The following is a 14,888-nucleotide window of genomic DNA, read 5'->3' on the forward strand; positions in this document are numbered from 1 at the left end:
CGCACGGGATCCCGTCTTCTCTCATCCCGACAATCAACGAGTCTTTCTTTTCTATCACCTGTATATCCGAGAGACGGTCAATCACCTATTGTCTCTTAGTCCCTCTCACTTTTTTCCCTGTTGCTTCTTCTTCTTTTTCACTCCTTCCCGAATGACAAGAGGAAGATACAGGAAGAGAGATTGTGAGAAATGGAAGCGAGAACCGAAACGGGATTCAAATGATTTTACAAACTGTCGTCAGAGGAGCCTTGTCGCTTCTGATGCAACCATGTCTCGACAGTTTTTTCTTTTCTTGTTATTCTTAGCTTTGATCAATAATGTTTTGGCAAGAGGTATTTTGAAAACTGTATGTTAACACATAGAACCTCTAGTTTTAAGCCCCCTTCGTTCGTGACCGTCCTCGAGGTCTCGGACTTCTCCAACTGCCAACAGGAATGACTGATGAACGTTCCGGACCGTTCTTCCCTGGATTGTATATTGCTGGAGATAAAGCTGGACAGAAACCACAGACAGTCCCTGATGTTTCCCTTCCTGGACAAACTGCTTCTTTTACTGGAAGGTATCCAACTCCCACAGATGATTTTTCTTTTGTTACCTAACTCAATTCTGAAAGAATTCAGATCCGCTTTCAACCCGTTCACTCACATGCTTTCCGCCGTTTACACTGAAGATCTTGTCGACGCCTGGGGTGCTGGATTCGCAGTCAATGTACGTTTCCGTTCTTTTTTCATTCCATTGTTCCCTTTAATCATGTATTCAGGGAGTAAACAATCACGGATTGAATGTTCGAAAGAATTTCGACGCATTTGCGGATGCTCCATTGAGTAGCAGCGATGGAATGTATCAACCCTTTTTGACGGCGGCTTCCGTGGGTGCTGAATATGATTTATCGAAGATTCGAGAGGTTTCTGGGAACTTCAATTTGCCAGTTCCAGGATTGAACGAACTTTTCGACTTTGACGGAAGATTCATGGTGAAAGGTGAGTCATGAAAGGAAATATAGTTATTGCATAAATTATTCATTTTTCATTTTCCAGGAGGAGGTAACGGTATTCTCAACAGTGCTATGGAGTTCCCATTAACTCTCACTGATCCAAATGAACGTGCTCCATACACATTCAAATATCTCAATTTCATGGCGGATCGTCACATGCATTATGGACACGTCGTGCCGAATGTGAACTTGTTTGTGGTTGGAAAGGATAAGATTATGGATAGATTGATGCAGAACAGACTCAATCCAACTATGGTCGGATAATAATGATTATGGGGTTTGGTGATTTAATAAGTAATAACAATAATTAATAAATCTTTTATATTAATTACAAGTTTTTAATTTACAATTGAGATTTCAGAACAATTCGAAGAAATGGAAAAGAGTCTATTACTCTTTCCGAAAACAAAGAAAGGAACACCGAGAACTAAAAAATAAAGTACTGGAAGAAGAAGATGATAACCTGTAGATGAGAAGTGTTTCTACCCTAATTGTTTCGGTTTGAGGACTAAAAATTGCAGTGGAGTTAGAGATCAATTGAGAAAATGATAAATTGAGTGAAACTGTGATTCACAATGAAAAATATTGAAGTTGATGAAACCCAAATGATTAAAGAGCCATTGGAGGAACAGTCAAAGAATTTCCAAACTTTGGAGATTCCATTGAGATAGAATGTCCATTTGCTGGAGGTGTCATTGGGGGATTACTCTGAAGTTTGTCTCGATGCATTTGAGACATATCCAGATAAGTTCCAGATGTCAGTTTTCTATCTGGTTTCACTGGTGCCACGGCTCCTCTCACATAGATGTTAGCCATAGCGTCACGAAGCTGGAAACGGATTGATTTTTCCGATGTTTGATACTCGATTTTTACCTCTTTCAAACCAACAACTCCAACTAGTTTTCCACAATCTGTGACGTAGGCATGAGATAATCCAAGAAGAGAAAATAAAGTGTGAACTTTGTACAAAGAAGATCCTAGAACAAGTTGAAATGGTGCCGCGTCAATGGCAATTTCATCAAGATCAATGTTTCGATTGAGTAGAATATCCTCATTTGTTTCCTGGAAAAACTTTAATTTTTAAAACAAAATAACATTCGAAACCGTACTGCTTTCGAAAGATCTGCTGAAGAAGGGCGAGTGAATACTGCTTGCAGTGGAATATTATTAGGGCAGTGAAGGGGTGAAATGGATAAAAGTGTGTTTCCAGAAATAGTTCGTTCTGATACAAATTCCACTTGATCGTTAGTAGATTGAGCATCACTGCGAGCTGTCTCTGGGATAGAGTTCTCGCGAGTTTGAGAACTATTGGAACGACGAGATGGAGAACGGCGAGACAGTCTGAAATTGAATATGAACATGTATGAGAAGCAATTCTATGAAAGTACCTCATACTAGTTCTTCTGATTGTGTTGAATATCTCTGCTGGAGTAATTCTTCCAATATTCCGACTGTCTTGTTGATTTACTAATACATGACGTCTCAATAGCATTGTCAAATACCGCTTTGCTACTGATCCCAATAGAATTTTGTTTTCTGCAAAGTCATTTTTATTTTTTAGATGTCCCGTATCCCAATACCATGATCAGTGACAATTGGGAAACTTCTCAAGTGAGGAGCCAATTGAAGAATGTCTTTCATCTCCCGATAAGTCATATCTTTCGTGATATAGATCACATCAGTCACCATCAATTGTTCCACTTTCACAGTGTGAACTGAGACTCTTGATGGTGGCAAATCCGGAAGATACGGATACTTTTTGACACGAATAATTGATTCATAGATCGATGGTTGTAAGAACTTACAAACCGCATTTCCCATGAGCATGGCAATCTAAAAACAGAACAAAAATGAGTTTGGTGTTTGAACATTTCCACTCACCAAAACAGGAAGAATTGGTGAAAGTTGTCCCGTGAGTTCACAAATAATAACGGAGACAGAAAGCGTATGAGTGACAGCTCCAGTGTACGCAGCTGCACCCACAACTGCATAGAGACCTGGATGGATTGGAGGGCCTCCAGGACCACGCATTCCTTCTGGGAACAGGACAACCATCGTTTCTCCCACTGCAAATTAGGATGATAGGTACAGAGATAAATCGATTTTTAAAGCTCACTTAATCTTCCTCCCGCTGCTCCGATAATGAACGAGGGGACGAAAACTCCAGCTGGCACATTGATGGAGATACAGATGGCAACCAACACAAACTGAAAATATTAGAAAATGCTTGAATCCTTGAAAAGTTGGCAATTTAAAACTCACATAGAGAATATAATAGAGTACGAGACTGGTGAATATCGAAACATCTCCTTCAGTTCCACCAGTCCAATGAGTCAGAATTGAATCCGGACATCTTCTCGAGTCGTTTGTTGCCCATGTACAGTTATTGAAGAAGTCAGCCATAGTCTCTCGGAACGTCAATCTACCAGCAAAATATCTTCCGAGACCGTTAGGGAAAGTAAGAACTCCGACAACAAAGGCCATGAATACAGTGAAGGCGAGGAAGCTGAAGTTATAGAAAATTCTGATGCAGTTTTGCGAATCGAGAGATCAATCTACACAGATGAGGAGGGAAACACGATATTAGGGTGAAGGTACCAAAATTAACGAGGGTTAAGATATTTTGTAGTCTATTTCTATGAAACTCTGCTTCTATAATTTTAAACGTACTCGTGTCCCTTTTCCTTTGCTGTGCTTTCGTTTCTAGAATTCAAATTTCTAGATTACTCTAATTCTTTTTTCTGATGTTCTCCTTCATAAAACTATACTTACTTGTTTCTAAAAATCAACTTGTACACTCTGTTCTTCGACCGGAATATTGAGATTTGACGATGAATGAAAATGAAAAGAGATCCCATCAGTCCACTGATAAATCCAAGAAGAAGAAATATCGGGAGCTCCTCGACAAGAAAACAATCAGTTGGGAACCTTGTCTGGTAAAATGCAGTGATTGTTCCAGATTGTTCTGCTGTCACAAAGAAGTTTGCACATCTGAAGACAATTGCAGAACACGTGGCAGCAAGGAAACCCCTCCAATAGTTTTTCACGGCAAAGTACTTTGATGTTGACTCAATTGCGTACAAGACGGCTGAAATAAACTTCCGTTTTTCATGATCTATAAGTATTCTTTGGGGAAATAGTCTACCTCCGATTGGCGCTGAAAAGGTGCATGCAATTCCCACAGCGCATCCACTCGACAACATCTCCATTTCCCGTCCTGAAAACAATCTTCCGTTCTTTTTTCAGTTCCATTCATCATAGTTCTCTTTACCAACCTTCATTGCTAAAAAACGCCGAATACTGGCACGCCGATGTGATCTTTGAGAGCAACGTGGCAACGATGGCACCCATATGCACAAAAGGTCCCTGAAACGGAAACAAGTATTACCATAAGCCTTTTCTTCCTAAATTTGTTTCGTGTGTTCTGTTCCCAAGGGGAAATCTTTCTTCTTTTGCTTAGAAAGAGAGTCTCCTCGATTTGTTTTCTTCACTTTTTTCGAGATAATTTCAACGCAAAAAAGAAGATGAGACGCCCCAAAGGAAAGATGTTATGGTCAAATCCGTTTTTCTCTCCCAGGCTAAACTAGACTCGTTCTTTGTGTTCTTACCTCTTTTCCAATTGGTAATCCTCCTCCCATTGCCAACGTCAGCCCAACCATTTTGGCCACTAAAGTTCTCGTTGTCAGATAGTTTTCCATTTTGAATCCGTGCATGATTACTTTCACTTCAGGGATTCCAGATCCTGAAAAACCACTTTAGATGTGAGTCTCTAAAAATCGGATAGCTCACCAACTGCCTGTTTCGATACAATTTGACAGAAAATAGCGGAGAACATTGTGAGAATAACAATATGCGCGACCCATTGGGAGAATGCCAGATACGTTGAGATGGCTAACATTTTATCATAAAAGGTTACGTGGGCTGAATTGAGAAATATTGAGTTTCGAAACTAGCGGAACAAGTTACCATGCTGTAAAACTTCGATTGCAACATCCATTCCCACGGAGAGAACAGCAGTGATAATACCCAGAAGAGCAGAAAGAAACCAGTCTTCCACAAGAAAGTGAACCACATTTTGGGCTTGTCCTGGAAAAAAAATTATGAATGATATAAGGAAAACAGTTTGGGCTATCCCTAATTCTCCAATTTAATATTTCAATTTTCGAGAATCAAAAGACTTTACAATTAGGATGAGAAAACAAAAATGAACTCACTTGTGCAAAACTCGGCGAAAGTTTCATTACTCTCAATGTGATCATCTGTTTCTTCGTCTGCATCGTCCGTTTTGCCACCTGGACTCATATCCAAGAGAGAGCGTTTCACGTCACTCATCACACTGAAACAGGACTCGTTTTGAAAAAGGAAAAAAGCAAGAAAAAGAAGAGGAAACAACACTAATTTTGATGGGGTTCTCCTCCTCTTTTTGAACCTTATTATTTCTTTTTGGTCTTTCGTTTTTGTAGAGAGAAAAGGAGCGGAAAAAGAAAATTGGACTCGGAGAGCTCTAGTGTTAAAGCAAGAATAATTATAGTGGTTGGAGTGGGATGAGTAAGAAAAAATAGAAAATCTACTTTTACCTTTTCCTCTCATGAATAATCAATTCTAGTGGAAAAAAGTATGAGACCTTTGAGAGTCGATCCTTAAAATCAAGAAATCAATAGGAAACAGATTGTCTTCATTTCATTCCCGACGAGTCATAAATTTTTGCACCACGTGTAGATGTGTTTTATGTGTTTGCTCTGGATCATCCGGGAACACAAAAAACAGGAAATGAAGAATTTCATGCATCAGTAAATGAGTAGATGAATGAAAATGAATCTGATGGAAGAGCACAGTGTGACATGGAGGATTCTGCAGAGAACGGTGGAGCTTGATGCTCCAAACTCGGCGATTAAAATGAAATTTCGGGACAGATATTGAAAAATTAAAGAGTGTGTTTGTGCTCTTCAAAACTTCAAAAACATTTATTTCCTCTAATCACTAGTTCCAAAAATAGCTGGCATTTCAGAGTTCATGAATCTAGTCAATCTATCTCAGTCAATTTTAATTATATTTATTTCGGTAAAAGAAGTTTCTATCAGAGAAAGACTCATGTCTTAAAACAGAATTCTCACTGCTCGTCACCCTTCAATACAAACAAAAGGTTCAGGAAATGGACAATTTGTTCTTGAATGAGAGTCCATACATAACTGGAGTCAACGTTCTTTTTTCTCTTTTTTTACTCACACCGATTCATTGCGTATCAATCAAAAATAAGCCGTTTTCACTCTAGAAATGTTTGAGAGACAGATTTGGGAAAGAAGAAGAAGTTGAGGTTCTCTCAATAAATATTTGTCGATTGGTTGTGTGATTCCTGAACTTTTGAAGTAGAAGAGAGGGGACCATTTATAGAAGAAACAGATCTTATTCAAAAAGTGAAGTAGTATTGAAGCAGTGAGCGGAAAATTGACGACTGATGGCAGATTTGAAAAATGGGAAGAAAAGAGGTAGAGGAAGAAGAGGAGAAGACGATGAAGAGGAGCTACAATTTGAAAAAGAAAAAGGGGACTGAGAATGAAAATGGAGGTCTAACTAATTGAGCAGAAAACGACAAAAAACTTGTTATTGTTCCAATTTGTACTTCTAGTTCAAGCTAGCCAAGTTGAAGAGAAAATGATACTTTACACAGAAATGTCAAAGAAAAACGAGATGGTGAGCCCTTGTTTTTCAGAAAGAGACACCTTTAATTTAGAGCTCTTGCTGCACTGGTACGGTATATCTCTACAATTTCGTTAGATACCACTACCGTAACACTGATTTCACAGAGTTATAGCATTTTCGCTTTTGCTATATTTAATTAAAAAATCACTTTTCCCCCGCACATTTCAGACTCATTTTGCTCTCAGCTGGAACATTCTTTGAAAATCTAAAAATACCATTTCCAAAAACTCGAAAATAGAGATGTATGCAAATAAGTCCATTATTTGCTTGAATTCTTATAAATTGTACTGACACTATTAACCAAAAGCAGTCAACAAAGGTAAATCTGAAAATGTTTGAAAACATTCGAAAGTTCTCTCTCTCTCTCTTATCAGCGAGACACCGGAAATCGGGATCCACCCGAATTGTTTCCGGAATAAAGAAACAACTTTGACTGAAAAACAACCGGAAGGAGTAAAATGTCTTCTGACCGGATAACAAAATACTTGGGAATTGATATCGTGCGCGAAGCTTTGTACTTACTAATATCTATTTGACTTGCAAAAAATATTTTGAGAGTATTACATCTTCTAGTTCCCGGTTGAAATCAGAAAAATATGGATTTTCTTACTAAAAAGCTATTCTCGAATTATGACTTTTACAATAAAGTAGTTTTCTGAATCATGGAGTCCCAGCTACTGAAAAAAAATCGTGTTTTCTGAAATCGAAGTCACTAGATAAATTTCGTAGACAGAGAGAAAAAAAGTTCATGTGAATATTCAAATATTCAGACATTTCATTTAGTTCTCAGAAAATAAGATAACTGATCTCAGCTCAGTTTTTTATCGGTTTTCTTCAAAAAAGAAAAAAGAAAATTCCATTATCCCGAAAATGAGAGCGATGGTCTAAACAAGCAACAACAGGAAATGTTGTCTCTACTGGATGCAAACAATCTCTTCTTCATTTTTCTTCATTTTCACTCTTCTTCTTGAAAATGAAAATGTCAGAAACTTTTCTCTTTCCCTGAATATGTTGTCACCTTCCCTTCTTCCTCCAGAATCCATTCTTTTTTTGAAAAAAATAGCCACTAAAGATCTAGATCTATTCTTATTCTTTGTATTAGAAGTGCACAATTGGATTTTTCTCAAAAAAAGAAGTCGGATTCAGATGAGAAAAAGAAGAATCGTTGTTCTTCATTCACATCCTTCTGATGTCACATTTGATTAGATTCCTGTACTCACGAAACTTTTTTTCGAAACATCTCCGGAAAGGGGGAAAGGAAGTAAACGGAAACACTTCTTTTGATGTCTGCACTTTCAGAATAAAAGTGAAAAGAATCGGTTCAAAAATCAGAGAAGAATGTCGAGAATCAAGAGGGTTACACTTTCCAATCCGAGTAAAAGGGCTCAACTGGTCCCAGGTGAGTTGCAAAATTAGAAGGAAAAAAGTGAGACAAAGGGAGCTGTCGGGTGGAAAGTGTGAAACAAAAGTGAGAAATGGATAGACAATGGAATGGTCCCCGAAGTAAAAAGAAAAAAAACACATTAGATTGACACTCTTGGCTGGCCTCTTTTTTGGAAGAGGAGCATCATTTTTTATAAATGAGCAGAATGGAGAACAAGAGGATGTGAACTTGGAAAAAAAGTAGAGGAGAAGGGGGAGAAAGTTATATAATATTAATAGGTTAGAGATGTTTCATAGGTACTCTGTTTGGAATTGTGATCAGAAAGATCAGTGGACTAAAGTAAGAACTCTGAAGGGGAAAATCTAGTCCGTGAGATTCATTGATTTCTGGATTCTAAATATCCCGGAGCATACTTCTAGAAATCAACCCCTTTGGCACTCCTCTGAAACTCGTTCAAAACTACAGTAGTTCTTTAATAAAAATTTACATATTCGAAAGGCTGAATTACATAACTACCGTAACAATACCCTGAATGCAATATTTTTTGTGATTAAAAGGCACAACGAAATCATTTCAGAACTAGCCTTCCGAAAATTATCTAATTTTTTTTTTTAAAGGGTATCCATTTCCAGTTCAGTTTGCATGCACCCAGTCTCCATCCATCCATTCTCTTCACTTTTTGTTCCTTTTTTGTTTTATTCATGTCCGTTTCCCCCAGTTTTCTAAATGTATCCACACTCCGAAATATTCTTTATTCTCTCTTTTTCTCATAATCAATGTTTTCTTTTTCTTGCAAACGGGTTCGTCGTGTTCATATCTTCCTCCTCTCTATTTTCTTGAAAGTGTCCCATCTTTTTGAATGTGTGTGGGACATCTGAATTCGATTTCCTTTCAGACATTTTTTCTTTTCTCAGCCCACAAAATACATATTTTATGATTCGATTCGATTTGAAATTGTTGAGTAACCGAAAGGAAGTAAAGAAAAAGTGAGGAAGTGACTACTTTTCTTCGAAATTCGAAATTGGAATTTTTTGAGTTTTTTGATGCATACCATGTATAAGTTTGTTGAGGTCAAAAAGTATACTTTTGTTCAAGACTGACATTTCTGAAAACTGAGAATAAGAGTTGTTCTCTGGTGGCCGAGATGTCTAGAAAAACTTTTGAGGATGCGGAAAAGAAAAGCCATCAAAAACAAAAAAGAAGCTTCTTTAGTTTTTTTTTTAGTTTCTGGAATCTCGGAACAAGTATAGTTGTAAGAGTATTTAGAATTCAAATGTCTTCTAGAGAATCAATGTTCTGAAACTGATGGGAACTTCAGAGTAGAAAAGATGAAATAGGATTGGATTACGGTAGCTAAACCAGAAATCTCAAAATAAAATACAAACAGTGAGTTTGTTTGAACACAACGAAAAAAGAAATTTCAAACGAATTTCTGCCAGATCCCTCTTTCTGAAACTCATAGTAAACTCCAGTGTTTGTGAACTTTTAACCTATAACCTTCGTTCGAATTTTATATTACCATCAGCATTTAGGCGAGATGAAAGGCATTTAATATTAAAGGAACAAAGTTTTTGTTCATGTCTAAAGCAGTGAATTCCAAATGGAACAGAATTTAAAATGAGATAAAAGAGTTCAATTTAACAAGTAGGTCATTAAACTCATGAGTAATTTATGAAACTTTTTTATACTTTCAATATTCGATAGGTCTAGACATTTAGAAAGAAAACTCAGACATAAATCTCAGAAGCCTCTTGAAAAAAACTATAAAAATTTCAAGAAAAAAAGAAGATCCGAGGTGACATGTCTACGAGAGAGTTATCTCCACGACAATAATGAATGATCCTAGAAACCTGAAACCTCGACGAAAAAACCTGACGTAGAGAACAAACAAAAACAAAAATCAATTGGTTATATAATGTGAAAGTGGAGAAGAAGGTGATTAGTCGATTGATATTCCCACGAATGCTCCATGGAGCAGCCGAGACAAGAGGAAGAGTGCTCAGAGTAACTTGAGATTCTTGTGAATTCAAAAAACGGCGAAACTATGGACACTGCTCTGTGATTGACTAATCTTCTTATTCTTCTAAGCCTCCAGAGTATTCTTGATTAACGGATATGCTCATTAGTGCAGGTGACACTAGGAAGTTTTTCAGAAATGTATTCTTAGTGCTTTTTGTTGAATGAGAAAGTAAGCGAGATGAAAAAGAGACTGATTTCAGAGTTTTCAGCAAAAGCGTTGTTTTGCAGGAAACGCCGGCATGAATCACGGTATCCGGAGTGTGAATCCGTCTATTCAGAAGTTGCCCGCGTACGAATACGGGGTGGTAGGGTCCTGATAAAATAAGACGACAAATACACAGTTTCTTACAATAAATTTACTTTATTGCAAGAAAATACAATAAGAGAGCGTAACTTACAAAACAAAAGTCAAAAGCACAAACGCTAAAATTAGAACTAACTCTGAAAGCCAACCGACTTCAGAAAACTACTTTTGCCACGTGGAGTACACGTGTCCACGTGAACTGACGCGCTGAGGTTACGGTAGGCGCGTGAGCCTTTGGCGGAGTGTCGTTGCGTATTTATTGTGAGGACTCGGAGAACTACAGGGTTATGAGGGTACCTTGCCACCGGCAACTTCCCCCCCTTTACAGAAACCGGGCCCCGACCGGTTCGAGTACTCTCACAGATACGACTTGCATTCTTCTCCCCTTATCTCACACCACCTAGCCTAAACTCAGTCACACCACCCTAACATCAAAATAATCAAAAAGTTGTCTTTAGGAGACCTCAATGCAAAATGCTACCATAATTTTACACTACTACTAAAACAAAACAATTAATTAACAATTTGGATTGTCCACCAAGATGACATCACTGGTGACTCCATTTGTCCTCCTTTATCCGTGGCTCCGAAGTCACCGACTCCTTTCTCAGTTGGGCCACCACCACATTCTCTGTCGTCCTCGCCTCCAGGAACTCCAGCAGTTGTTCCCACGTTTTGAACTTTTCGTCCGCACTCGCAGCCGAATCGCTCCACTTCACATGCCCGGCAGTTAGCCAACTCCGTTTCACACTTTCCACCAATCCCGATTTTGCACAATCCATTTTGTATGGAATGACCGTGATCTCCTTCACTCCCTCAGCTAACTTTCGCACCAATTCGCCCAACTTTTGGTTTGTCTCCTCGTCTTCCGTGAGATTTACCAAGAATACGATCGCTTCCACATTCGCAAAATCGAATCTATTCTTCCACGTGTCCAGCGCACTTTTCCGATACTCAAAGATGGATTTTCCCTTCACGCCGATTCTCGGAGTTATGAGAATCTTCGATTCTCTAATCACCGTCTTCTTTGGCTTCATCCCTTCTTTTTTTTCCTCCATCCCTGTATCCACAGCGATTTCCTTGCTCTTCTCCGCCGTTTCCCTGTACGGATTCCTGTTTTCCACACGGACTCCCAGATTTCCCACCATGAAAACCTTCTTCTCCTCACTACTCGTCGCATCTCTCTTTCCCTTCTTCTGTTGCACAGCCGTTCTTTCCTGTTTCCACTCCACCGAAACTCCAATACTTTCGAATGCGTTCGTTCCAAGCAGCATTATTTCAGCATCGTTCTCAACGATCTGAAAAACTACTTCCGCCTTCCTATCTCTCACTTGAATCGGTACTTCGATTTGCTGAATGATACGCATCTTCTTTTTCGAAGTATCGATCACTTCGAAGCTCGGTTTCCCTAACCTTTTCACGACCTCCATCCAATTTCGGCAACCTTTCTTCAGTCCATTCCATGCTCCAGTTGACATCACCGACACCGCGGCTCCACTGTCAATCACCATTTTCCGCTCTTGTCCCAACATCATCACCGTTTCCACAGCTACGATGCCTACTCCTTCTCCTTTTCCTCTCACTTCTACACTTTGAACTGGCTTCGGTGAGCATTGACGCGCCAGGTGTCCCACACCTCCACACGAAAAACATCTCTGCTCCCTCCAGTACTGCTTTTCCCCACTTCCTCTATCTGCGACCGTTTCTCCTTTCTCGCCGTCATTTTCAGCCTTCGGACGTTCTTCTTCTCTTTCCTTCCACTGAGAGTCCTTTCTCCCCTTCCAGCCTTCAGAATATCCACTCTTCTGGCCATTTCCACGACGCTGTTCGTTTTCTTGTTGCAGCACGATATCTTTTAGATGATCGTACTGTTCTTCCAACGATAACTCGAAACGCTTCATTATGAGCATTTTGTGCAACGTCTCATCTCCGCGCACCGCTTTCATCAGCTTTGTTGTTCTCATCTGAGACAACGTCTCCTGCTTTACCTCCGGGAACGCCTTCCTCGACCACTTCTCCACCTCCACGAGATACTCCCACATCTTCTGGTCCGACCTTTTCTCCAGTCCTTCAAACTCGTTCAGCGCTTCGATCTTGCTATCTCCTTGTCGCTTTCGCAGCTTTTGCTCAAACTCTTCGAACAGCGACTGTATCGATCTTTCGAATCTCTTCGGCAATGTTTTGAACAGTGACTTAGCTGCCCCTTTCAAAAACTTTTCCTCCAAGATTGCGACCAGCTCGTAATCATTCTCCGTAACATGGTTGTACTTCAACAAGAATGCCCGTTTGAACTCTTTGAACTCGCCTGTCCCATCAAACGTTTTTGGCTCCGGTAATGCCGACGACTTCAACATCCTGTTCATACATTGCATCATATCGTTGACTTCGCTACTTCCAGAGTGACTCAACGTTTTCCTGCTAAACGCGTCTTCTCCTCCTTTCTTCCTGCTCCTCTCATCGTTTCTCTCGATGTCCCAATTTTCCACCCTCTCGCACCAGCTTCTGCTTCCTTGGGTTTCGTCCCACAAGCCATTCGGCCTGCGTTCCTGCCGCTCCAGCGTCTTCCTCAGTTGTTTCAGCGCCTTCTCCAGCTTACTGACCTGAATCTCAGCCACCTCCTTTTCTTTCTGGACTTTCCGGATTTGCTCCCCGAGCATCTCCCTTTCTTCATTCCAGCACTCCGTCAACACTTTCATCTCGTATTGCACTTGCTGCAATTCCAGATTTACTTTTCCCACGGACCATTCCGCTTCTTCACCTTCCGCTGCCTTCGCACACGCCTCTCTCAACTCTTCCACCGATTCGAGCTTGAACTCTCTCATAACTCGAATCACCGATCGCGGCCATTCATCTCCTCCGATTTCTTCGAACTTTTCCAACAACTCTCTGTGGAAAATTCTCATCGGCTCCAGAATCGCATCCGCCTCCTGTTCGCTGCATTTTGCTGTCAACTCCCCGAGTTGCAACCTTGTTTCGTCCTCCACTTTGACGATGCTAGCGATAAGTTTAGTGAACTTCTTCACTTTCTTTCTTCTCTCCTTCACGCTCATTTGAGTTTCCACAACAATCATCCGATCGTCGTCCACTTTCGACGTTGACTGCTTCGACGATGTTTTGTCGCTCATCTTCTGCGTTGTTGTCCGTAAACTAAGTTTCTATTCAAAAACTGTTTACAACTCGTTGATTATCCAATCGACGAAAATTTTTCGATTTCTCCGATACTTCCTCCAAATTTCCACGTTATTCAACGCCAGAAACTGCTGACAACCGGTAAATAATTTCTCCGTTTATTCAAACCGAAGAAAAATAACCCAATTGATAGGATTGCTCGCCGATCCGTCCTCCGTTTATTCAAACCGAAAGGACAATCAACAATCAATACACCGATTGATAGAATTTCCTGTCGATCCGTCCTACGTTTATTCAAACCGAAGGACAATCAACAAAATTTTCTAAAAACCAGGAAGAAACAACGAAAAAACTATAGACACGGTTCGGCCCCCAAGTTGCCCGCGTACGAATACGGGGTGGTAGGGTCCTGATAAAATAAGACGACAAATACACAGTTTCTTACAATAAATTTACTTTATTGCAAGAAAATACAATAAGAGAGCGTAACTTACAAAACAAAAGTCAAAAGCACAAACGCTAAAATTAGAACTAACTCTGAAAGCCAACCGACTTCAGAAAACTACTTTTGCCACGTGGAGTACACGTGTCCACGTGAACTGACGCGCTGAGGTTACGGTAGGCGCGTGAGCCTTTGGCGGAGTGTCGTTGCGTATTTATTGTGAGGACTCGGAGAACTACAGGGTTATGAGGGTACCTTGCCACCGGCAACTCAGAAGCATTACAAAAGAAAAAGAAGAGAGAAAACGTACCTTCTGATCCAAGACTTTTTGGGTTTGTGATGGTGCATCTGGAGCATAGCCAGAGGTGATAATATAGACACTTTAGCAAGAGGGTCCATTTTTTTCAGAAGGTTATCTTATCATGAATGTTTTCAAAATATGACGAAGGCTGTGAAAGCCGACGCCTTTTCGGACCTTTCGAATGTGGGAGGAGCCTTCTTTTTTCACAGCTCTCTTTTCCAAAGGAAGAAGACGTTTGGGAGGGAAAAGATGGAAAAGGAGAAGAAGAAGGACCCGGTTGAGAGATACTCTTCTTTTTTTGCCCGGAGAGCACTAATTTTTGACAAGACCCTTCCCGAAACAAGAAACTTCTCGGGTCCTTTCCATTTTTTGACTTTTTGTCACACCCTGCCCTCTCTCTAAATTGGCTCGACTGATACGAGTTGGGACAGGACATCCGGGTATGCACACAATTTCACACTGAGCACGTTTTTGAAACGGGGTTTTCCACTTGGAACCGGGATCTTTTTGGTGCGGAAGGGTGGGGGAGAGAGTACAAGAAAAGTCTCAGAATTTGGAAATCTGGGGGTTCCGATGACGTAAATCGTGACGAATGATGGTAGAAAAGGGAAACTT

The 14,888-nt window shown here is 40.1% G+C and overlaps 2 protein-coding genes across 2 annotated transcripts; one reads left to right on the forward strand and one right to left on the reverse strand.

Moving 5' to 3' along the window:
- Positions 1-268: 268 nt before the first annotated feature.
- Positions 269-1,258, forward strand: GCK72_005359 (uncharacterized protein; the record flags this gene model as incomplete). The annotated part of the gene is made up of 5 exons (XM_003117391.2): positions 269-332; positions 379-559; positions 621-708; positions 761-980; positions 1,038-1,258. The coding sequence occupies 5 exons, from the start codon at positions 269-271 to the stop codon at positions 1,256-1,258; spliced, it is 774 nt and encodes a 257-aa protein (XP_003117439.2).
- A 345-nt stretch (positions 1,259-1,603) lies between these two features.
- Positions 1,604-5,326, reverse strand: GCK72_005360 (uncharacterized protein; the record flags this gene model as incomplete). Its single annotated transcript, XM_003117487.2, has 15 exons — positions 1,604-1,822; positions 1,868-2,056; positions 2,104-2,335; positions 2,383-2,530; positions 2,575-2,827; positions 2,876-3,060; positions 3,111-3,201; positions 3,257-3,500; positions 3,767-4,082; positions 4,140-4,211; positions 4,270-4,360; positions 4,603-4,736; positions 4,784-4,915; positions 4,961-5,080; positions 5,209-5,326. The coding sequence occupies 15 exons, from the start codon at positions 5,324-5,326 to the stop codon at positions 1,604-1,606; spliced, it is 2,544 nt and encodes an 847-aa protein (XP_003117535.2).
- Positions 5,327-14,888: the final 9,562 nt, after the last annotated feature.

Source organism: Caenorhabditis remanei, chromosome II (genome assembly GCF_010183535.1).
Source record: "Caenorhabditis remanei strain PX506 chromosome II, whole genome shotgun sequence".
Taxonomy (NCBI): Eukaryota; Metazoa; Nematoda; class Chromadorea; order Rhabditida; family Rhabditidae; genus Caenorhabditis; species Caenorhabditis remanei.